At 47.7% G+C, this 24985-nt stretch overlaps 1 protein-coding gene across 1 annotated transcript; it reads right to left on the bottom strand.

The window, feature by feature from the left end:
* LOC104568095 (serine incorporator 5-like) lies at nucleotides 1-23576 on the bottom strand (the record flags this gene model as incomplete). Its single annotated transcript, XM_088537913.1, is given in 10 exon segments — nucleotides 1-96; nucleotides 2047-2255; nucleotides 3296-3389; nucleotides 6329-6411; nucleotides 6672-6803; nucleotides 6805-6848; nucleotides 15718-15891; nucleotides 18021-18076; nucleotides 18717-18899; nucleotides 23441-23576. Coding segments are annotated over 10 exon segments (1207 nt in total), but the record flags the coding sequence as incomplete, so codon positions are not given.
* Between the last annotated feature and the right edge of the window lie 1409 nt (nucleotides 23577-24985).

The raw sequence follows: 24985 nt of genomic DNA, 5'->3' as shown, positions 1-24985 counted from the left end.
TGGTTTCTGGAGGCTTGCTGGATAATGCTGAGAAAGTGAGGTATATGATGCAGCAGCTGATGATTCCTGACTGCAGCAAACCAGAATGAGGTTGGCCTTTAGTAGAAAGGGGGCAAGAGACAATTTTTGTAGACATTTTAACAAACTGAAAGGGAAATTCAAATCTTTTAAAAACGTTACACTAAAACCTTTTGAAAGGGGAAAATATCTTTTATGTTCTATTTCAAGCAGCTCCTAAATTTTGAGGCAGTTTAGATGCATTTTGTCTGGTGGCTAAAGAGAAGAGTTTGTCCTTTAGTTCTGCTAGCTGTTTTAGAAAGGCATTAAGACTTCCATGTAAGTAAAGGATCACCCCTCTGCTCTAGCCAAAAACGTCATCTTTCCAGAAACTACTGACAGGCTGCCATGATAGCTTTATTTGCCTGTAAAATCTGTTTTGGAGCCACTGAAATTACTCCTATTTCCTGGCCCAACGATTGATAGATACTAACAGCACACAAAATATTCTGGAAAACCATGATATACAGATGAAAGATCAAAATTTCTGACTTATGTCAACTCATCTGCATGCCCAAACTTTACAGACAGTAAATCACAAGCAGTCGAAAGCAAATGTAAGAACTGAATGGGTTTGAGAGCTATTACCTCAACAGTTACCACAGTCTAAGGAATATGCAAGTTCCCCAACACATTACCAGCCCTCAGCAAGTGAGCCTTATTTACAGGCTGTCTGATGGCATGCTCAAAACATCTCACATCTCTAGTTTTAGCAGCTGGACTGATGACAAGTGATACTACTCCATAGCATAGATAAGGAGATAGAATCATAGAATCATAGAATCATAGAATGCTTAGGGTTGGAAGGGACCTCTAGAGATCATCTAGTCCAACCCCCCTGCATACGCAGGGACACCTAAAGCACGTGGCACAGGACTGCATCCAAGCGGGTTTTGAAGATCTCCAGAGAAGGAGACTCCACAACCTCTCTGGGCAGCCTGTTCCAGTGCTCTGTCACCCTCACTGTTAAGAAATTTTTCCTTAAGTTCCTATGGAATTTTTGATGTTTCAGTTTCCGGCCATTTCCTCTAGTCCTATCAGTGGCCACCACTGAAAAGATACCATGACCGTCCTCTGCACTCCCTCCCTTGAGGTATTTATATACACTGATTAGATCCCCTCTCAGCCTTCTCTTCTCCAGGCTGAACAGGCCCAGCTCCCTCAGCCTCTCCTCATAGGGCAGATGTTCCAGGCCCCTGATCATCCTTGTGGCCCTGCGCTGGACTCTCTCCAGCAGCTCCACATCCCTCTTGTACTGTGGAGCCCAGAACTGGACACAGTACTCCAGATGCGGCCTCACCAGGGCTGAGTAGAGGGGCAGGATCACCTCCCTCGACCTGCTGGAGACGCTCTTCTTAATGCAGCCCAGGATCCCATTGGCCTTTTTGGCCACGAGGGCACACTGCTGCCTCATGGTCAACTTGTCGTCCACCATGACACCCAGGTCTTTCTCCGCAGAGCTGCTCTCCACAAGCTCAGTCCCCAGCCTATACTGGTGTCTGGGGTTATTCCTCCCCAGGTGCAGGACCTTGCACTTGGCCTTGTTGAACTGCATGAGGTTTTTCACCGCCCAGTTGTCCAGTCTGTCCAGGTCCCTCTGGATGGCAGCACAGCCCTCTGGGGTATCGGCTACTCCTCCCAGTTTGGTATCATCAGCAAACTTGCTGAGGGAGCACTCTGTGCCTTCATCCAGGTCATTGATGAATAAATTGAACAGGACTGGACCAAGGACTGACCCCTGGGGGACCCCACTAGCCACAGGCCTCCAACTAGACTCTGCACCGCTGATCACCACTCTCTGGGCCCTGAATAAGGGCCCAGATAAGGGCAAGAATAAGAATAAGAATAAGATAAGGGCAAGAACGACACCAAATCTAAACGTCAGATCTGAGCATTAGACTTTTTGCCCCAAATATGGCACATGTCTCAAAGTATGCGAACAGTAAAGGTGTCAGCAAACTCGAGAGGTAAAGAGGGTGGCACACTCACGGTCCTGGACACAGGGCGATATGGCCACCAGCGACACAAAGAGGCACAGGCCACCGTTAACCCCGAGGAGGATCTTGTATGTGCAACCCTCGGGGCGCATGTAGAAGATGGCCATGACGACCAGGGCTGCCACAGCGATCGTGTACAGGACCAGCATGACCAGAGCCAGCAAACTGTTCCAGAGCTGCTTGTGATTTGTGCCAGCTGTCCTGCGGAGACGAGGACAGCCTTATCTTTTCCTCCCCTCCCTTTACAGATCAAGAAAACCTCCCCAAAAAAACCCAGATGATTCCAGTGAGGAGTGCACTAATTATCAAGCACAAAGAGAGTGCATGTATCGCTGTCTAATAAGACTAATGTAAATGGTGCCGAAGTTAAATGCTGCTGCTAGAAATCTCTCACCCACAGAAAAGCATCTGGAGCAATTACCAGTAAAAATAGCTGTGGTGCGAGGAGCTCTCATCTCCTCTTCCATGGAAACATATCTTAAAAAGTCCACGAATCTGCTAAAATCTTTCTTATTAGTCAGTGTGCTAACTGGAATGAAAGAGGGTAGCAAAGGTTGTAGAGGAACAGGCTAGAGGAAACAGGAGAAAGGGCAAGAGAGAGAAGCATAAATTCATGCATATACATGGAGGAACAATTTAAGTATTTTGATGCATGATGAGAGGCTAAGAGATAAGAAGGTGATATTGAGTGTACTCACACCAGAATTTAAATCAATGCCAAAACACAATGTAAGAGGATTGATAACAGAATCTTGCATAGTCAGATGAAAGTAGGGGGGAAAAAAAGGCAACTTTCATGTTTTAAGAAAAAAAAAGTTATTTGATGTATATTAGGCTCAATCAAAAAACAGAATTTACCACTTTATATCACTAAGCACAGTCTCACTGCTATGTTTTGCAATCCAGTTTTGTTTTCTTACACAGTTCTGTGCCTTAGCAGGTGTGTTTTCATGTAGAATTGAACTTCTAAAATGACTGGTTTTGCATACAACTACTCACTGGAAAGCAGAACAATTTAGGGCAAGAATGAAACAGCAGAGAGTAGAAACAAATAAGGAAGAAACATCTCCACCGGGAAAGGCGGAAAGTAGGTGAAGCAGAGATGCACACCTCTAAATATTGGTATTAAAGTGTCTTCTCAGAAACTGCATCCACACTATTTTGAATGCTTTATTCCAAGGGATGTCTCATTTAGGAGTTCCCCAGAATATTATGCAAATATATACTTGCCCAACACATACCGGTTTTTATTCCACTTGTGTGCAAATTCAAGAAGCAGGATGAGCTGAATGGCAATGAAAAGGAAACCTCCCGTTGCTCCTACGTAGCGCCAAGCTGCAAGGCAGACAAGCAGAAAATAGGTCAAACCCCAGTTGCCTTCCCCTGCAAGAAAAAAGGGAATTATTATCCACGCTATGAAGCCATTACATTGTTTGAGTATTTGAGCCCCACAGATGCAGCAGATGAGATATTTCAGCTGAAAGGCCAGCTCAGCTAACCCAAGAATAGCAGCCTGATGAATTCAGCTTGCAACCTGCTACACCTTCAAAATAAACTTTTCAGGACACATACAGAGATTTCCTAATCTAAAGAATTTTTGTGGAGACAAAGTTGCTATATTCAGACATAAAACACTGGACCTTTTATTTGTGATGTGGGGAAAAAAAAAAAAAAAAAAAAGCCCTGAAGGCATTTCACAGAAGCCTAAACCCTAAAATTGCAAGGTACTGGAACCCAGCACTAAAAATGGCAAATTCTTTCCCTCCTGATTCCAGCACCATGGAAAAATAAAAGTGGGGCTCACGCTCTGTTCCAAGCTGCTCCCAGAGAACCAAGAATGCGTGGTATTCATTGAGTAGTTAGAGAGAGACAGGGTGTTTGACTACTTAACTATTCACTTACCTACATGCATTTGAAGAGCCGTTTGGTGCTTTAGACAACACAGACCTTGTGCACAATTTCAGAAGTCTCTGAGTAAATATAGATACCTTTGAAAAGCTTGGCTGCATATACAGTTTGCATTACTGTGTAGTATGCAACCCGTAAGTGACTCTCAGTATTCAGCAAATTTCAGTGAAGATGACTGATCGAAGTGCATTAGCAAAGTCTGGCCATATCCTAACGTTGTATTTTCCTTTCGTAAAAAGCTTGTGGAAGTGAAGGGAAGTAACAGAATTGCCAGCATGTTATGCTTAGCAAACGATGTAGATTTGTTTTTCAACTGCACCATAAGTTCATTGTTTGACTGAAAGGAGGCAAAAAATGACATTTTTCTTGTTTTGCAAAATCTATTGTATTTGCTGAGCATGCTGCTTTTAAAAGAGGCAGGAAACAGGGTGTGCACATGTGTTTGGGAGAGGCACCAGAGGAGCCAGCAGACCACCACCGGAGTGAGTAATTAAATAGCCAGCCTATCTGTAAGGATCTCACAAGCCCAAAGGCAAGGTATTTCAGAATGTTTTACAAAGCCATCGTAGATGAGGTTAACATGACCAGTGCGGATTTAATATTGGAGCTCATGCAAGCCTAGGACGTGCATATAATATCCCTCCCTCCATGATTAACAAACTGCTGAACTGCTGAGTGGGGGAATGATGGCGGGGGGGGGGATTCTTATTTATAGAAAAAATAAGAAGAGAGAGAGAGGAGAATGATCCCAGAATGGTTTTTGATAGGAGGAAAAAAGACACTGGAAGTTTCTTGACAGGAGGGAAAAAACAAAACAAAACAAAACAAAAAACAACACACATCTCCCCCCCCCCACACACACACACACAAAAAAAGGAAAATAAAATCCTGCAATCTGCTGTGAATCTTACACTGGGGGGCTTTCCTGGAGAACAGTCCAGCAGCACATACAGAACATGGCTTTGCAGAAAAAAGACAAAAACAAATTAGGGGAAGGAAAACGGTTTCTCAGCTACAGTCTACCTAGTGTGGAGATACAAGAGCAGCAGCTCTCTGAGCAGCCCCAGAAGCTCTGTTCCCCCCTTCCCTAGGCACCTTAGTTCTCAAACATCTTTTGCATCAAAGGTTGCTTGGGAGCATGAAAGTGAATCTTGGTTACCTGCGAGACTGCATTAACATTACAATTTTCTAATGCAACCAGTGAATAGACATTAAAGACAAGAGCATAGGGGTAACTCAGAACTCAGTGAAGAAAAGGAATAGGGAGAAGCAGCCCTTCACCTCATGTTACTCCCTCCTCTTCCTCTTTTTAAATACTCTGAACAGTTTTAAAAGAGGGGATGGGTGTCAAAATCATACAGGTCCAGCAGGTCTTTGTAGAAGCAGGCAGCTGACAACCCAAAAAGTGGTTTGCCCTGGCTGAGGGAGCACCAAGGAGCAGCAGAGCTATCGGCCATCAGGAAAACCCATGCATAAAGAAAGGCTTCAAGTCAGGCTCCATTTGTATTGCTACTCACAGAGGAGTCAAAACAACTAAGGCAAAAATTTAACAGGCTCTAGGAAAGCAGGAAGCAGGTTTTTCTCCTCTCCTTTCAGCAGAGGGGATTATGGAAACTAGCATCCTCCAAAACAAATCCTGATGTTTCCTATTTATGACAGAAAACTTCAGCCTGAAGGTCCCTAAGACAGCAAGACTCTCCTTGCTCATGGAAGCTGCAAAGATGATCCTGACCACACTGTCCCTTCCCTCTGCTGCTGGTGCATGGCTGGAATTGCCTCAGTCAGCATCTTCCCTGCAGAAGCGACATCCCTGCTGGATTATGAAGCCTTTCATCCACCCACCCGCAGACTCCAAAGTGGACAGGTCTTACAAAGACCTGGCAACCAACTCATCTTGGTATCATCAGGACTTTTCCCGATTATGGTATTTAACATTGGTCCAGACAGGAGAACACCTTCAGAGCGCCTGGCCCGTGCTGGTGGGGCTGACGGGGGCCAGCCTGCCTTCAAAAATTGGAAATGCTTCAGGCATGGGATAATCAACAGCAGGTTTACAATACTCCACAAGAAGTCTGATTTCACATTATTAAATTTGTGTTATCTGCTTGGAAGATAGCTAAGCCCCAAGTGCACTGTGCCTCTGTGCTCAGCATCCAAGGCCATCTGCATCAGCACAGCTCTCTGCTCCTTAAAAAAACTGAGTGACAGCCCAGCCACAGTATTTATTCACCCATTTGGCCTCTTGATCACAAAAAAAAATGTCTTTACTTACAGAAATACAGCAATGCTTATGCTGTTCTGGCCTTCAGGATCTGTAAGCGGTACACCCTAACAGAGTAGCACACCCTAACAGAGTAAGGTCATACCATTGAGAAAAGCATCCTGGTCAGGAATGAAGAAGGCTCCTGAACACATTGCTGCCAGAAGTATAAGCTTAATAAACCAGAATCTGGACAAGGAAAAAAAAAATCTGGTTATAACAGCAATTAACAATTCAAGTGCCATAAGAAATCTCTACTTAAATCCCAACTCTTAAGTAAGTGTTGGCTGATTGCCATTTAAGTTCATTTGTGCTTGATTAAGTTATATCTGACAGAAGCAGCAAAACCAACTCCTTTCCCCCACCCCCCAGTGCTACACCTGACTGGAAAATAAGTAAAACCAGTCTAGAAAGAGGCCTGGGAACCTGGCAAGGAAACACACACTTACCTGTTGTGAATGTACGCTCTGCAGCTCTTGTTGTTGTTCACTTTGATGGTGAACAAGAAGAAGAGAAAGAAGAAAGAGGCCATCCCAAAGCAGACCTTGTACACGGCGGAGTAGCTCACCAGCTTCTCACACGTCTCCTGCCTGAATGCCCTTGCATAGCTGCTCGTAGAAGGCGATCTAGAAAGTACAGAAGGTCACAAGCCATGAAAGTGAGCACTGGACTGCCCATAACAGAGCCTACGTTGAGTCGTTGCACCTCCACGTTGTCCCTGGTTTCCTTTGACACTAGCACCTTCTGCTGCTGCTACCCCTCAGTCTGGACATAACTGTTCAAGGGACATGAACAGTTGGTCAAAGGTATGGGAGCCCAGGTAGTGTTGTCCTCTATCCTATCAACGAGGGGAATGGATTCAAGGAGGAGAAGGCAGATATGGCAGATTAACAACTGGCTGCACTGCTGGGCTTGGCGACAGGGTTTTGGCTTCTATGACTATGGGACTCTGTTTGATGACCACCAGCTAGTGGGGAATGATGGGAACCATCTCAGCAAGAGGGGCACACGTCTCTGCCAAAAGGCTGGCCAACCTGGTTAGGAGGGCTTTAAACTAGGCAAGAAGGGGGAAGGGGAGTGTCACACAGACACAGCAAACTACCACGCAGCCAAGGTCAGATGGTTTCCAGTGGGAGTATGCTAGAGGGGAAGTGAGGATAGGAAATGATCACAGAGGGTCCTCTTTCACCCTTCCTGGGAAACCTGCAGGCTCGATTACTTCCTTGAAATGCCAGTACACCAATGCGCGAAGCATAGGGAATAAGCAGAACGAACTGGAGATCTGTGTGCAGTCCCAGCGTCATGATCTCCTTGGAATCACAGAGATGTGGTGGGATAGCTCGCACGACTGGAGCGCTGCCATGGAAGGCTATGCGCTCTTTAGGAAGGACAGGCTGGGAAGGCGAGGTGGTGGAGTTGCTCTTTATGTGAGAGAGCAACTGGAATGCATGGAGCTCAACCTGGGGGTGGATGATGAGCAAGTTGAGAGTTTATGGGTAAGGATTAGAGGGTAGGCTAATGTGGGACACACTGTGGTGGGTGTCTGCTACAGGCCACCTGACCAGGATGAGGAAGTTGATGAGGCCTTCTATAGGCAGCTGGATATTGCCTCACAGTCACAGGCCCTGGTTCTCATGGGGGACTTCAACTACCCCGACATCAACTGGGAGGACAACACAGCCAGGCACAAACAGTCCTGGAGGTTCCTGCAGAGTGTCGACGATAACTTTTTGATGCAGGTTGTGGAGGAGCCGATGAGGAGAGGTGGGCTACTGAACCTCGTGCTAACAAATAGAGAGGGACTTGTAGGAGAAGTGAAGGTGGGGGGTAGCCTCGGCTGCAGCGACCATGAGTTGGTGGAGTTCAGGATCCAACGAGGAGGTGGCAGGGCTGTAAGTAACCTTGCAACAATGGACTTCAGGAGGGCCAACTTGACCCTCTTCAGAGACCTCCTCGGAAGAATCCCCTGGGCTAGAGCTCTAGAAGGAAGGGGGACCCAAGAGAGCTGGTTAGTTTTCAAGTGGCACTTCCTCCACGCCCAGCAACAGTGCATCCCTGTGTGTAAGAAGTCAGGCAGTGGGGGCAGGAGACCTGCGTGGATGAGCAAGGAGCTTGTGGCAATGCTCAAGCAGAAGGTGGCAGTATACAGAATGTGGAGAAAAGGACAGGCCCCCTGGGAGAAATACAGGAACGTAGTCAGGGAATGCAGAGATGCGACAAGGAAAACTAAGGCACGTCTGGAAGGCAAGCTGGCAAGGGGTATTAAAAATAACAAGAAAAACTTCTTCAAATATGTTAACAGCAAAAGGAAGATCAGGGAAAACGTGGGTCCGCTGGTGAACAGGATGGGCACCCTGGTTACAAATAACACAGAAAAAGCAGAGTTGTTCAATGCCTTCTTTGCTTCGGTGTTTACCAAGGGCAGCCCTTTAGAGCCCCAGGCCCTAGGGACAAGAGAAGAAGCCTGGAGAGAGGAAGACTTACCTTGGGTAGAGGAAGATTGGGTCAGAGAGCACCTAAGGAAACTCGATACCCACAAATCCATGGGCCCTGAGGGGATGCACCCCAGAATGCTGCAGGAGCTGGCGGATGTCATAGCTAAGCCGTTCTCCATCATCTTTGAAAGACCCTGGAGAACAGGGGAGGTGCCGGAGGACTGGAAGAAGGCCAATGTCCCGCCAGTCTTCAAAAAGGGCAAGAAGGAGGACCCAGGCAGCTACAGGCCAGCCAGCCTCACCTCCGTCCCCGGAAAAGTGATGGAACGGCTCATACTGGCCATTGTCTCCAGGCACGTGGAGGACAAGAAGGTGCTCAAGAGCACTCAGCATGGATACACCTAGAGGAAATCTTGCTTGACTAACCTGATAGCCTTCTATGATGGAATGATCAGCTGGATAGATGAGGGGAGAGCAGTGGATGTCATCTATCTTGACTTCACCAAGGCTTTTGACACTGTCCCTCACAACATCCTCCTGGGCAAGCTCCGGAAGTATGGGATAGATGAGTGCACAGTGAGGTGGATTAGGAACTGGCTGGATGGCAGAGCTCAGAGGGTGGTGATCAGCGGTGCAGAGTCTAGTTGGAGGCCTGTAGCTAGCGGTGTCCCCCAGGGGTAAGTCCTTGGTCCAGTCCTGTTCAATTTATTCATCAATGACCTGGATGAAGGCACAGAGTGCTCCCTCAGCAAGTTTGCTGATGATACGAAACTGGGAGGAGTAGCTGATACCCCAGAGGGCTGTGCTGCCATCCAGAGGGACCTGGACAGACTGGACAAGTGGGCGGTGAAAAACCTCATGAAATTCAACAAGGCCAAGTGCAAGGTCCTGCACCTGGGGAGGAATAACCCAAGACAGCAGTACAGTCTGGGGACTGACCTTCTGGAGAGCAGCTCTGCAGAGAGGGACCTGGGTGTCATGGTGGACAACAAGGTGACCATGAGGCAGCAGTGTGCCCTCGTGGCCAAGAAGGCCAATGGGATCCTGGGGTGTGTTAAGAAGAGCGTCTCCAGCAGGTCGAGGGAGGTGATCCTCCCCCTCTACTCAGCCTTGGTGAGACCGCATCTGGAGTATTGTGTCCAGTTCTGGGCTCCCCAGTGCAAGAGGGATGTGGAGCTGCTGGAGAGAGTCCAGCGCAGGGCTACAAGGATGATCAGGGGCCTGGAACATCTGCCCTATGAGGAGAGGCTGAGGGAGCTGGGCCTGTTCAGCCTGGAGAAGAGAAGGCTGAGAGGGGACCTGATCAGTGTCTACAAGTACCTCAAGGGAAGCAGTGAGGAGGATGGTGCTGGCCTCTTTTCAGTGGTGGCCACAGATAGAACTAGAGGAAACGGCCACAAACTGAAGCACCAAAAGTTCCATAGGAACTTAAGGAAAAATTTCTTAACAGTGAGGGTGACAGAGCGCTGGAACAGACTGTCCAGAGAGGTTGTGGAGTCTCCTTCTCTGGAGATCTTCCAAACCCGCTTGGATGCAGTCCTGTGCCACGTGCTCTAGGTGACCCTGCGTGTGCAGGAGGGTTGGACTAGATGATCTCTAGAGGTCCCTTCCAACCTTAAGCATTCTATGATTCTATGACACTATGTGAAACACGAGCATTGAGTGTTTCCCAGGGCTGCCAAGGCCTTTAGCCGACTCTGGACTACAGGCCCATCCATCCCTCCCTTGGCTCCAACAGCACGAGCCACCCCTGCCCCTTCCTGCCCTCCGGGAAGCTGCTCCCTGTTGTGCTTCATGGCACAGCACAGATCTTGTTGAGCATCCCGTCCAGCCTGCGTGAAGCCACGTGGGCAGCACTGTCGGCACCGGGTGCCAAGCTCTGGCTCGTGTCGCCACCCACAAAAGCATCCAGAGAAGTGCACCCACATGTGGAGGCCCACCTCAAGAACAGCAGTACAGGATGCCTTGCTAGCAGATGATCAACCTCAAGGATGGCAGTGCAGGTGTCTTGTTAATTAAACTCAAGGATGGCAGTACAGAATGTCTGTACTGTAATGTCTGTACAGATAAGGAACAAAGCAAACAAAAAGAAGAAAACTGCAACTGCACGGCTGGTGCGTGATCAAGAAACTTATTAGATAATTTTGACGTAATTCTTTATCGACTATTGGCTTATTTAGCAACCACGCTTCGTGTGCTTGTAGGCAAATAAGGATTGTATCTGGCTTAGTACAGTATATAAGTTGTATCTGATGCTCAATAAAGGGTCTTTGGTTCATTATACCGGAGTCCGATCCGCGCGCATCATACACTGCACCCACAGGGCACAGGAGCAGCTATTCCCCTCCGCCTCGCTTTGGAAAGGGTGTTGCTCCAACTACCCTGATTTTTTTTTTTTTTTATAAAGAGAAGTAGGAAAATTCTACCTTTTTCTTGACTTATTGAATATTTGCCTTTGAGGCCCTGCCCTTGCTGTAAGAGTAAAGCAAAGAGCTGCACATTTTGGCCTCTGTTTCACCACACAGACGTGACACTCAAGGCCCAAAAAGCAGGTTTCTGTGCCCGAGATCCCCGTGTGCGTGGCCTCCTTGTGCCAGCTGAGCTCCCCTCCCTTCACTGCCTGGGAGCTGTTCAGCTGCTCAGAAATAGAAGCATTTAATTAGAAAGCCACTGGTCGTTTCAAAGAAATAAAGGCCCCTCTGTATGGTAGAAACCCTCAGCTGAAGCTGAGGAGACGAGGAGAACAGGAAAACTGAACTATGATGTTGGGCTAGTCTTAGGTGGGCTAGAACATGGGAAGATAAAAATCAGAAGGTTCCAGGGCAGCTGTGCCCTATTAGAAAAACGGATTCAGGTTGTGCCATGCTGAGGTACTCTTCCAGAAGTAACTCAAGGATCACTAGCACTGCTTAAGCTGCACAGTAAGTGACTGGGTCTGACTAACTTGCATCCAGGACTTTTTAGAGAGCTCCCAAGAAACCATATGGACCATTGCAATGCCTTTCCTCAGTTCTGAAACACAAGGGTCTTCTGCAAAACCTGAACTTGGTACCAAACAGTATTTTGATTATGGGACTTAATAACACAAAAAATGCCATGGAACTCAATTAATTGACTAGCTAATTCAAAACATTCCTTCAGGTAGTTGTAAATGGCAAACTGTAATTTATTTTGTGTAGGTTTCTGAGATCTTGATTTTTGACCCTGTATACTTCCTCCCCCCCTCCATTCTGCAGCAATTTCCTTACAGATCATGCTGACAGAAATGGATGAATTCGCAAGAACAATAGTTGGGTTTGTGCCTACATCAACAAAGAGCTCGGCCATTATGCGGCATACACAGCCCTCGTGCAGTCATGAACAGGGGCCACGCGGGCCCGTGGGAGCCAGCACCCCTTCCTGAGACACCAGTGATCCTCAAGTAATGAAGCATGAAGCAAACCAAGCCCTTGGGGGCCCGGCAGATAACAAACACGAGCACAGTGCTGGGCTCAACGCTCGGGCTGCTGCAAGGGAAAGGGCACACGTGGCTTAGTCCATCAGGCTTAGACCAGTGGCTTAGTTCATCAGGCTGCCCCAGAGCGGCCCCAAGCGTGCCGGCCGCCTCACAGCCTGCCCCACTACCTACACTTTGCTGGGTTGCTCTGCCCACTCGTAAACCCATGGCAAGCTTGATACAGTGAAATATTTACCTTTATGCTTTTAAAAGCAACACAATCTAAATGCTTTGGCCTCTGAGCAAGGGACAAAGCAGCCTTGCCCAGGAACTGTGCCTGCTCGCGGGACATCAAGACCCGCAGCCACATTAGCAACGATGCTATCGGGGCAAATCAGTAATTACCTGAGCCAAAGCCTTTCGTTGTAATGGCTGCCTCCACACGAGCAGGTACAGACCATCCTGAACTTGCTGTGCTCTTGCTGGCACCCCAAATAACAGTGCCCTGAGCCAACGTGGCCATGCGGCTCCCAGAGGGCAGCCACTGCCAGCTTGGGGCCACTGGTGCTCAACCCTGTAAGCAAGACCATCACAGAGAACAGCAGGGGAGAATACATAGTGACCAAGGCACATAAGTCCTCCTTCAGCTTGGGTTCTGCTTTCTTTCCTTGTTTTGCCTGATGCTGTACTCTATCTTTTTCCTTGGGACATAACCTTGCTTCTCCGCAATCTATTCCACACACTAATACTCGGACCATTTTCCTAGCCAATATTATCCTTTCCCTTACCATCCCTCCACTGATTCTTGCCTCTTCCCCCAGACATCAAGTACAAATGCTTTGACTTCTTTCAATACTTTTCATCATCTAATCCTCCACACCTCTGTCCCATGGTGTCCTAGATACACAGAAGCAGCCCAGGGAAGAGGGAAGACAAGGGAAAAGAATGTAGAAAAAGCTTTCCAAAAATACAGTGTCCCTTCTTTCATCAGGTTTTAAGGCTCACCACATAGTACCAGGCTCTCAAAATGCTGCCAGTTAGATTAGGAATCAAGGTTTTGATTCTGTAACCAAATACTTAATAGGCACAGTGCCCTTCCATTGACGCAAGGTTTCATCCCCACCCAAGTCTGGTAAGGACGTGGAACTGCTGAGATTGGGGCCCTCATGCTGGTTTTGCACCTGCAAAGGAACTGAAAAACTGTCTCACAAGCTGGTGGCCAAATACTGCAAAACTTCTTTAAAAGTCTCTTTTTAAGGAGTCCAAAAGAGACGTGTACTTGCTGTGGCTTACTCCCAAAACACCTCCAAAAGTCTAAAGGCTACAGTGCTGCAATAAATACTTTTAGAACTACTTCAAACTTGGAAATTTATAGCCAAACAACAGAGAAAGACTCATTTGCAAGGGTTAGATTCCTTTTACATAACATTAGGATGATTATTTGATCTCTGCAATGGTAAAGGAGACACATGATGCTATGCCAAGACTCTGGCTCAGTAAAGGACTGCACTGAAATACATTTGACATTTTTAGTGTTACTTTTAATATTAAAATAGTCTAATTAAAATTAATTAAATCTGTCCTTTCTCACTTCTCAAGAAAAGGCAGGTGAGGCCCTATAAGCATCATGCAAAGCTTTTGCTCACTGTGTGGCTTCAGGAGCTAGGACTACTCCAGGGTCTGTCTCAAAGCAATGGAATCAATAAATACCCAGCACTTTCAAGAAACATTTCATTATTAACCAGTCTCAGCTTCCCAATCTGGATAGATACTTGGAAGGTCAACTCTACTACAACCAGGCTGAATTAGTTTCAGGAGTCTTTGAACTTTAAACAACCCAGAACATAATTATTAAATTAGAGAACAGATAGAGAAAGCCCACTTTCAGATGTTCCATTTCCCATTCAAAGCCATCAAATGCTCTAAATTAAGAGGGCAATTATCCTTCCAGTTCACACAAACAGCTACTCTTTGTGCCATTTTCTTCCTACAGCTGAGCTTTCAACATTAAGAACTGGAAAAGAAATTTGGCAGTACTGAAAAGCATGTTGTTTAAGGCTGCTTAATGACTTTGAATCACTTTTCTGTTTGGATAAAATGTATTCATTTTTTGTTAGGGATACAAACGGCATGAAAACCATACTACTGGTGAAAAAATGACTATATGAAATTTGGTTACGAGCATGTAACTTGTCTTCCAAACACTTCAGTTCCTTGGACTATTCACTTTATTGTCAATCTAAGCAACTAGCAAGTCGAAGTAATTTCTGGCAAGAAGTTTCAGCATGCACAGGTTAAGTAATTTTAAAAGGCATAGGTTATGGACAACACCATGTCTGTACTGGGCATTCTTGCAGGGCTGCCATCAACTTCTGATGGCCGGCAGCCATGAGAAAAGGTTGTGGAGAGTGGAGCACAGAAGCCCTCAAGCATTAGCCAGTCTGCTCATCTGCGTTGCTTCCACATGGTGAATTCAACTATACCCGAAGGGAAAGGTTTTGCAGATAACAGGCACACAGGAAGCAGAGACCCAATGGGACCAGCAAGTGGTTTCACAAGGAAGCCACCCCAGGCATGCTGCACCACCAAAGCAGAGGCCTGCAGCTACTGAAACCTCCTGGGCCTCTAGGGCAAGCTGGGTCACAACCGCATAGCAGGCCTCGTGCCATGTTTGAGGCAGAAACTAAGTTTCAGTCCTATGCTGCTTCACTTTTAAAAGTTAAATCCAACCATTTTCCCCTCCCCTTAGAAAGAGGCATTTATCTCAGGAAAGCTATACTATGACTCTGAAAAGCTTGATTTTAAAGTCTATAGTTTTAGCCACAGTTCCTTTTATTCTTTTGAAGATTTTTAATTAAAAAGACAATTAAATCTGAACTGCATCTGCTGTGGTTAGAGGCCATGGGAACATGATGATTCACATACACTTGAGAAACCTTTGTAAAGGGATCAGCATTGTGGCAGTCTGTGACACAACACCAATAACACAGAATGGAAATTATAATTGCAGCACTTGAAGAGCTATCTTTTTAACATTTTCCATCCCTCTGCTACAATACCAGAGACTCGTGCAGTGTTAGAGTGAACCTGTGAGGAATCCCATGCCAGAGAGGCCTTTAGCAGCTAGGATTAGGCTGTCCTTTCTGTTTCCTCTGCTGTTACTTTCTGTGTGCTGACAGAGGCCAAGGGACAAAATATCTCCTCTAAAACCCACACTGAGGTTCCTGATGAGCTTCTCATTTGAAAAAGGTCTACCCACAGAAAAATTGTTCTACCATAGCACTGTAACATATTCTAGTGAATATGTTCTGCCTGTCCAGCGTGGGCTGAGTTTATTGCAATGGGTTTTTATTCAACAAAAGAGGAAGGCCACTAGTCCTATGATCCTTGACTCCTCTTTCCGTTGTGAAATAAACTTGAAGGGTGAGCAATCCAGAGGAATAAGCACAACACAGACTTGTCCCTTCCACTCCCTCCACTTCCAGACCACTCCCTCAAAGTGGTGGGGTGGAGGGAATCAAGTGTTTCTTGATGCCACAGAACAGTCCCCAGTGTACATGAAGAGACCTAAAAGGAGCCCCGTTTCTCCTCATGAGTAATAGTAGAGTTGTGTCTCTCACTTATGTGCACTTTCATTTTGTTTGCTACTGTCGTTGACATCATGCAAGAGATGCAAGAGATGATAGCCATCAGGATGAAGTAAAGCGCATACATGAAGCGAGTACTCGTTGACTGCTTTATCTTGGGGCAGCATTTGCAGCACAAGGAACAAGCAGCAGTACCACAGCAGCAGGCCAACTGGAAAGCAAGGCAAAAGCATAAGTCACTCCATCATCACTGCTAGCTTCCTATTGCCTAAATCAGACAGGGAAGCTGGGAGACTTCCTATGAAACTCCAGAATTTCTAAAGTCATCTCCTCCCATCTGATCAGTACTGAAGTACAGACTGTCTTGTTTATCAAAAGTCACCAGCTTTAAATACACCAATTTCTAGTTTTCCCACACACTAAGGATGAAAATGAGTATGAACTGCTCCTGATTTCTTAATCCTATTTCCTAATATCCCTTTGCAGTTTATGGTCCTGGCATGTTTTGCCCAGCAGAACAGTCATCCCAGTGATCAGGCTCTTTCCCATAATAAGCTCTCCTGCATCCACAGTGAATAAATAAATCTGTGCAAGAAGGACACGGATTGCGGATGTTTGCTTTTAGCATACGGACAAAATGACTGTGTTTCTGATACAAGCTGGAAATGGGAATGTTGCTTCACAACGAGCTGTGCAGATGCATTTTTCAAAGTCATACTGTACTTTAAAGGGAAGTATGTACATACAGGAGCACTTTTTTTTTTTCCCCCCCACAAAGTTTCTATGCTACTAAAGACTGCAAATTAAAGGTGGGAAACTGTTTGAGTCACACTTTGGGATAGCTGTGCTCAAGGCTGTATAACAAAAACACTAGCAGTGCTAAATCTTGGGCAGTAGAGGAAGAACATGGAAATACATTTTCTTTCTAGTTCACTGCAAACAAAGTAAGAGAGAAGTGAGTTCAAAGATCACATACGTGTGTGTGTGCGCGCATAAAAATAGAGGCACTGAGGCCATTTTGCCCTGTGTTTCCTCAACCCTGCAACATGTCACAGGGGCAGAGCTGCAGCTCTGCCCAGATGTTCGGGAAATGCTGCTGCTACCCAGCACGTAACTGTACATGGCAGCCAATATTTCTCAGCCCTTGCATTTTTTTTTTCCACCAAACGTTATTCCTATCAGCAACAGCTACATTTAAGTTGCCCTGGCCAGCTTCACTTGCTCGTGGCTGCATTTTCAGCCACCAACCCATCACATGCTATTTTCCTCCCAAGATACTTCCTCTTTCAATACTAAAAACCTAGAGAAAAAGGCAACAGTTTTGAGTCGTATCAGATACAGTACACTGCTTGGTGTATAGGAGATGGATATTTTTATGATCTGTAAGGTCATAAAAATCTCCTGGGGGAAGTGGAACACAGACCTTGAGAAAGAAGATGTTTGCTTGCCTGGGCTGAGCGATAAGCAGCACGGAGGCGGCTGCTCAGCCAGGTTCACAGCCAACCTCCTCCAAAAGCAGTTGAAGGCGGCTGCTTGATCGGGCTCGCAGTCAACTGGTTTGCATAAAAGCAGCACATTTCTCCAAGAGCTACACATAGGCCTACTTGCTTCATAAAGAGAAGGTCTAGTCCCCTTCTATTTTGGAGGACTATTTCAACTAAAGAGTCCACTTGATTTTCCAGTCTTCCCACTGTCTCTTCCATATATCCCATATCTTGGGATACACGTGAGCTTAAGTCCTGCAATCCCTGTTTTTGAGTGATTAACACAGAAGCCCTGACCGCGGTGGAGCCAGCTATTCCTGCCCCAACCAGTAATGGAATTAATATAGGGGCAGCTCTTTTCTCTCTCCCATGATGATGTTCAATGTAGCTCAGGTGGGCTCTTCCGTTATCCCCGCCATACAAATACACTTGGAGTAGAACATACACTAATACACAGAAATCAGGCCCTGTGCCCGAGGATTCAAGTTACTGAGTGTTTACACAGTCAGTCAGCCTGCTCATACAGGCCCACCATGCCCCTGTCGCGGCCTCATAATACCTGGTTCTCGTAACATTAACTCTTAATGTTCGGTTACAATTTTTCTGGTACAAAGAGGGTATCTCTCACCCTACAGCGATCAAGCATAGTCCTGCTCCCTGCACATCCCCAAGGGTCAATCTGGGGTGATCCCATGTACACTTGTCTGAGTGCTTCCTGGGAGTAGATGCTCCTTCAGTAGCTGCGCCTATATAGTAAGGGGGTCTCGGATGTAGGCATAGCCAGCAATCTTTCTCAAAAGTAGGGAAATGCTTCTGTATTGTTACGGAGACCCCTGGGTCAGGCCCGTGGACATACAGTCGTAGTCCCCACGTCCTGCCCGTATCCCAGGTTGTTCCGTATCGGCCCCAATACTGGGGTTTAAAAAGGATTGGTTTGCAGGTTCCGGGTATACTGCATTTACCCTTCAGACCCCACTCTATTCTTATGAAAGGGTCGTGATGCCCCCAGGAGGATTCTGTTTCACAACCCCATTGGACACAGTGAAACCGGCCATCCCCTTGACAACCAGGATTTCCTATAGCAGGACATACGTAGTATTGTACCTCCTGTAGTAATTCCTCCCCCACAATGGGGACCACATCCCTGAGCCGCTGCTGCCCCGTGACCCTCTGTTTGGTACCCTGTTCCTCCTGTTGCTGAGGCTCGTCGTATGGGTATCCCTATTTTGCATAAATCAATTGTTATTTCAGGGGCGTCGCTAGTGCTTATTGACTGGATTGTGCTTCCTGTTTACAGTATCCCTAATTTCCCATTTCCCGTTAATGGGACGATAAGGACTGTGCTCATATCTTAACCCCAAAGTTTGCATACACACTGTTAAAATTAACCAGGCTCCCCATATCTGTCTACTCGTTTTCTCCATATTGTGACCCTTAGTGGGTTACTAGGGTTCTTGGAAATAGTCCACTTATCTGAATCTGGATTCGGTTGAGGAGGAGTTGGTTTCACGTGGGAGTGATGAATCCACGCAGTTTTTCCGGCGACCTTTACCGCTGTTGGAGTGTGAAGTATCACTTGGTGTGGCCCTGTCCACCTGTTCCAATGATGCTGTTCGGAAACTTTTGATGTACACCAAGTCCTCTGGTTGGTATGGGTGAGCTGGCTCTTGTATAGGCTTCTGGCTCTCGTAGTGGTCTCGCAAGCCTCGGTGTATCTGCTCTCGTACCTTTTGTACTGCCTGGAGGAACACTGGAGAGCTGTTAGTGATGCTCATGGTTTTGGGGAACAAAGGCGGGGGTCTCCCACAGAGTATTTCATAGGGGGATAGTCCTATCTTATATGGGGTGCACTGTGCTCGTAAAAGCGCCATTGGGAATAAATTGACCTAGTTAGCCCCTGTATCAATATTCCATTTAGTAAGCGTTTCCTTTAAGGTACAGTTCATTCTTTCTACCTTTCCTGAGCTCTGGGAATGGTAGATACACCTCAATTTCCAGGTGATTTCCAAGGCTTTTGATACTAACCGTGTAGTAAACCAAACCGAGGAATTATTTCTTGCATGAGCTTTTTCGCAGTTATAGCGGCGGTTTCTGCTTTTGTTGGGTAAGCCTCCACCCATCCCGAGTATGTGTCCACGAATACCAGTAGATATATATATCCTAACTTTCCGGGTTTTATCTCGGTAAAGTCTAGTTCCCTGGTTTGGTGAGGATATTTTGGGGTTCACTTGAGCACATGTAGCACATCGGGCAGAGATCCTCTCCAACTTCTGGCGTAGACCTGACGTCCAGAGGTGAGGTCATACCAATTCAAGTGCATTTTTAGGGGAGAGGTGCATGCTGGAGTGGAAGTCTCGTAGACAGGTTTCTGCCATCTGTTCAGATAAACACATTATTCCTCCTGGCAGCTACCACCATCCTGCATCTCCCTCTTCCCCTTGATGGTCCTTTATATAAATCTTTCTTGGCTTCAGTATATTGGGGGGGTATTTCAGCCACTGGGTCTGAGGCATTAATGTTAATATTTGTAGTGGCCCCACTGGCTGTTGAGCCACCTGTTTTGCTTCTCTATTGGCTAGAGTGTTGCCCTGTATCTGGGGACTATTTCCCTTTTGGTGTGCTGGCCAATGGATAATAGCTACTGCTCGAGGGGCCCACACAGCTTCCAGTAGGGCTGAGATCTCTTCTCTATTTTTCTATGCCTTTTCCTTCTGATGTTAATAGTCCCCTTTCTTTGTATATCTGCCCATGCACATGGGCAGTGGCAAAGACATACCAGCTATCAGTATAGATGTTTACCACCTTTCCTCTTGCCCATCGTAGCGCTCGTGTCAGAGCAATGAGTTCAGCTCTTTGTGCCGAACTGCCACGCGGCAACGATTTGGGCCCATATTACTCGGTCTTCTTGTGTCCCCACTGTGGCCCCTGCATACCGGACTCTGTCTTTTACGTAAATGCTGCCATCCGTCCGGTGGCACCCTGTACCCTAGTTGTCTCTTGGGACAGGGGGCCTAATGGTTCTTTAAGTTACTGAGTGTGACGCTCCGGTGCCAATAACGAACGACACAGGTTGCCCCCGAACCTTCAAAGTTACCCTGGGCTCTTGGGGCTGTCAGAGCCTCGGCCCTGTCAGTCATTTTCTTTTTTCATAAATAGAATTTCTCGTGAGTTTGGTGGCACATTTCGGTACGAACATTCATTTTTCCAATGTCCTTTCTTTTTACAAATCGCACACTGATCTCGGTCAAGAATGGATCATCTGGGTAGTTCCCCATATTATCCTTCCTTTCCCTTCCTTGGGGAAGCTTCCTATCTATAGGACAATGGGGTGGAGTGGCTTGTAAAGCTGCTACTTTTGCTATCGTTGCCTTGGTGTTTTGTTTTTTTTTTTTGTTTTTTTTTTTGAAGCCCTTGTATCAGAAACTGCCAAAACAACTCAGTGGACCTTCACCCGTCCACTGTATGGTAATCCCACTCCGGCCGTTGGAGGAGCACACATTCATCTTGAACGTTTCTACGACCATGTTCGGTCAGGTCTTCTATATCTGGTATCAATTCTCTGGCTCCTCTTAATATTCTCTTCCTCTCTTTCAATGTAAATAAGGCATGGAGGAGCTGCTGACAATCATCCCATGTGGGTTGATAACTATAAATTACAAATTTAAGAAGGGATATCATGCTCCCACAATCTTTTGAGAAGGGAGGGTTTTGTTGCTTCCAGTTATGCAGGTCCGTGGTGGAGAAGGGCGCGCTCCCACTTCCTCCAGGGACCTGCCTTAGCGGTAAAACTGATACCAGGGAGCTGGTGGAGTCAGGAGAGATGGCCTCACCAGTTCCCACCAGGCTGAACTTTGACCCCTTCTGGTGTTGGTGGGGATAAAGGGTCATCCTGGGCAGAACCACCATGTTGATCCGGCACCACAGGGGGGATTTGTGTTTCTTGGGGGCTATAGGGTGGTAAAACTGGATTTTCGGGTAGCTCCTGGAGGACAGGGAATTTCGGCATGGATGGCGCAGATGGAATGGGGGGCTTCTCTCCCCCTCATTCTCATTGCTAGTACTTTGCGCCCATTTCCACATTTTACCATACACATTTGTAGCCAAATGGGGGGTTCTTTTAGGATATCATTCCACAGAACGATATAAGGAATCTGATCAGGGTGGCCAGGATCCCCCATAACGATTAAAAACTACTCTTTGGACTACGTCGGAGTTGACGTAGGGAGGGAGGGGCGGAGAGAAGGCCCAAGTGAGGGGCCGGGAGCAAGCCCGAGGGAGGGGCGGAGAGAAGGCCCGAGGGAGGGGCGGAGAGCAAGCCCGAGCGAGGGGCCGAGAGAAGGCCCGAGGGAGGGGCCGAGAGCAAGCCCGAGGGAGGGGCGGAGAGAAGGCCTGAGGGAGGGGCCGGGAGCAAGCCCGAGGGAGGGGCGGAGAGAAGGCCCGAGGGAGGGGCCGAGAGAAGGCCCGAAGGAGGGACCGGGAGCAAGCCCGAGGGAGGGGCGGAGAGAAGGCCCGAGGGAGGGGCCGGGAGCAAGCCCGAGGGAGGGGCCGAGAGGAAGCCCGAGGGAGGGGCGGAGAGAAGGCCCGAGGGAGGGGCGGAGAGAAGGCCCGAGGGAGGGGCCGGGAGCAAGCCCGAGGGAGGGGCCGAGAGGAAGCCCGAGGGAGGGGCGGAGAGAAGGCCCGAGGGAGGGGCGGAGAGAAGGCCCGAGGGAGGGGCCGGGAGCAAGCCCGAGGGAGGGGCCGGGAGGAAGCCCGAGGGAGGGGCGGAGAGAAGGCCCGAGGGAGGGGCGGAGAGAAGGCCCGAGGGAGGGGCCGAGAGAAGGCCCGAGGGAGGGGGCGGGAGCAAGCCCGAGGGAGGGGCGGAGAGAAGGCCCGAGGGAGGGGCCGAGAGGAAGCCCGAGGGTGGGGCCGAGAGGAAGCCCGAGGGAGGGGCAGTACTGGAGCCCGGAAGTGACCAGTCAGTCGAGTTCCGACTCCGGATCAGACACTAGTCAGGACGAGTGGCTCACAACTGATTCAGACTTAAGGAAGGAGAAAAAGAAGGTAAACAGAACTAAGAGCCAAAATATTCCCATCCGAATTAAAGAAAAACCGGCGGGAGCATTCATGATTAAGCATGTTGCAAAGGAAGAGCATCTGACCCCAATTCAGGTGGCTGTTACCTTCAAAATAAAACTAATGAAAATTGTGAGTTTCTGTTCACAGGACCGGATCATCGGACACCCCCGTAACCCGTACACCCCGGTGACAAGCGTCCCGCCCGAGCCTGCGAGTTCCATGCTGACCGAATCTAGAAAACAACAAAACAGCCTCTGCAAGAGGGGGCCGCGATGCCTTTGCGTTATCTTAATTTTGCAGCTTGTCACTATAGGACAGGTAGAGTCACACGAGCCCTTTAAATGGGGTACTTGAACAGATCGAACAATCTCGAGCAATTAGTACAAAAATAACTACAGGGCCACCAGTTTTCAGTGCCATGCCTTGCCAACTAGCACCCATTGAACCCTGTTCCAAACGCAGCTGGTACGAAAATTTGTTCACCGGTTCGCCGTGGTTAACCACCCTGATATCCACCTTGATAGGGCCGATCACAATGATCATGATGAACCTAATCTTTGGACCCTGTATATTGAATAAGCTCATGCCGTTTGTCAAGAATCGGCTAGAGAAGGTTAACATCACGTTAGTAGAACACCGACAACTGCTTTAAGAATATATCCACTCAGTATTACCCTCAAGTTATCCCAAGGTACACCCTATTCCTACACCCTGGTATTACCTGTCATCCCCTACCTTCTACGTGCCTTCTTTGTGCCTTATGTTTTATGTCAAGTTTATGATATATAATTTTAAGATTGGTATAAACTATAAGAATAGAATAAGATAGTAATAAGAATAAGATAGTTGTATTTTAGCTAGTTTTGTTATACATAGGGAGGGGGGAAGTTGTTGCAGATAGTTAGGGAACGGTGGCCGGAAGATATCGTGCTGTACGGAAAGATAGGGCCCCTAATAGCCAATAGCGTTTAGTTTATGATGTAAGCAGACGGATGTGACGTTGTAAACCTAGCTATATAACACCTTGTTACCCATCAATAAACGCCATTTGCCGTCCACCACATTGGTGTCAGCGAGCTGATGGTCCGAGCGGCTTGGGGGTGGTCGCCGTGCCGTCCCTGAACCAGGTCACTGCACCGTTTGAACTGCAACACCTATAATGAGAAGAACAGTCCTTAACAAATGATAATAATATTTTCCTTTAGTTTACTGATAACTAACCCTTGAGCATCCTCTTAACAGACTTCTGCTGAAGTGTTAGATCTGAACTCCTCTCGTGCAGGTAAGCTGAGTTATCCAGGATTTCCCTGAGCAGTTTGATCTGGGCCTGAAGCTTTGGGCTGCCTGCACTGTCCATGATGGCGAGTGCTGCACTGGCACATGCACCCCTGGCTCGTGAGTGCCGGGGTGCCTGTAATGCCAAATCCTTGGTTTTGGGAAGAAATAAATCGTCAAGGACAGGGATATGGAGACCTCCCCGACTCATCCTTATTCTTCAGAGCACCATGGGTGCTCCAGGCAGGACACTGCTTTTGCCAGGGGCACTGCTCCCTGTAGAGAAATGCTGTGCTGAGGATCTGCACCACCTGTGCCTTGCTGATAATGTACAGGGAAGTGTTAGCGAATTGTCCTTGGCCGGCTGGGAATGAGGAGCTAGCCGCTTCGGGTAAACAACTTTGCAGAGCTGAGAAGAGCCTATGCGGCCGGGACCTAGCAACCCTCCTAGCAACCAATAATAACGAGCCTGGAAATCCCTCAGATGCTTGTAGGTATAAATATACGCGCACTTCGGCTAATAAACGGAGCAAGATCTAAACTCATATTGAGTGTGTGTCTTGTAATCTCGGCTCGGCTCCTGACAGACCCGCGCTGGTCCCAACATCTGGTGCCTGAACAGGGACCCGGCTGCAGGGAAGCAGTTGCGACGGGTGGAGGATCCTGGGTCACCAAGGCTGGAAAAGGCTGAAAGAGTGAGGGAGGATCACAAGGCTGGAAAAAGTTGGATCAGGGAGCCGGAGAGCAGCAGTGAGTGCATGCTAGCTGCACACTGGGACGAGGTGCTAGGCACGGGGTCCAGGGACAAAGGCTGGTAAGAGGCTGGTGGAAGAGCCCCTCCGCAAAGACCGCCTTAACCACAGATAGGGAGGCGGCAATGCAGCTGCTATTGCAAATGCTCGCTAAGCGAGAGGCGGCTGTGAGTACGAAGAAACTCTATGAGTTGTTAAAATGGGCACAAGAGAAGGGACATCTGCAAACTCCGGAACATGTTTAGTGCCACCGAGTGGCAGGAGATAGGGGACTCTCTCTGCGATGCCACCATTGAGGGTAGTAAAACGGCTAAGGACTTGGGTTGTACGTGGCGAGAAGTAATGATAGCGAAGGTCCTCCTCACTCCCGCGCGATATCTGCTATGGGAAAGGGAGTGGGAGAAACAAATCCAAAAGGTGGTGAACGTACATAACATCCCGGGAGATCTGTTGTATGGTGTGACTGTGCAGATGCTTATGGGACGGGGTCTTTATGGTGACCCCGCGGCCCAGCTAACCTACTCGATGCCCATGTATAATGCTTCACGGAAGCAGGCGCTGTTTTTAGTGCCGTCAGAACGAAAGGCCCCATCATTTACGATGGTGAAGCAGGGATTGCAGGAGTCCTACGGAAATTTGGTGAATAGGCTCATGCAATCCCTGGAGCAAGCTACTGATGAACAGACCCTCTGCAAGCTTTCGATCTGGTGCAGAGAGAATGGATTCAAAGCCGAGTCCC

Source organism: Tinamus guttatus, unplaced genomic scaffold (genome assembly GCF_059628265.1).
Source record: "Tinamus guttatus ecotype Peru unplaced genomic scaffold, ASM5962826v1 Tinamus_guttatus_pri_ptg000894l, whole genome shotgun sequence".
NCBI lineage: Eukaryota > Metazoa > Chordata > Aves > Tinamiformes > Tinamidae > Tinamus > Tinamus guttatus.
Note: the sequence above shows the minus strand (reverse complement) of the source record. Positions and strands in the feature narration are given on the sequence as shown.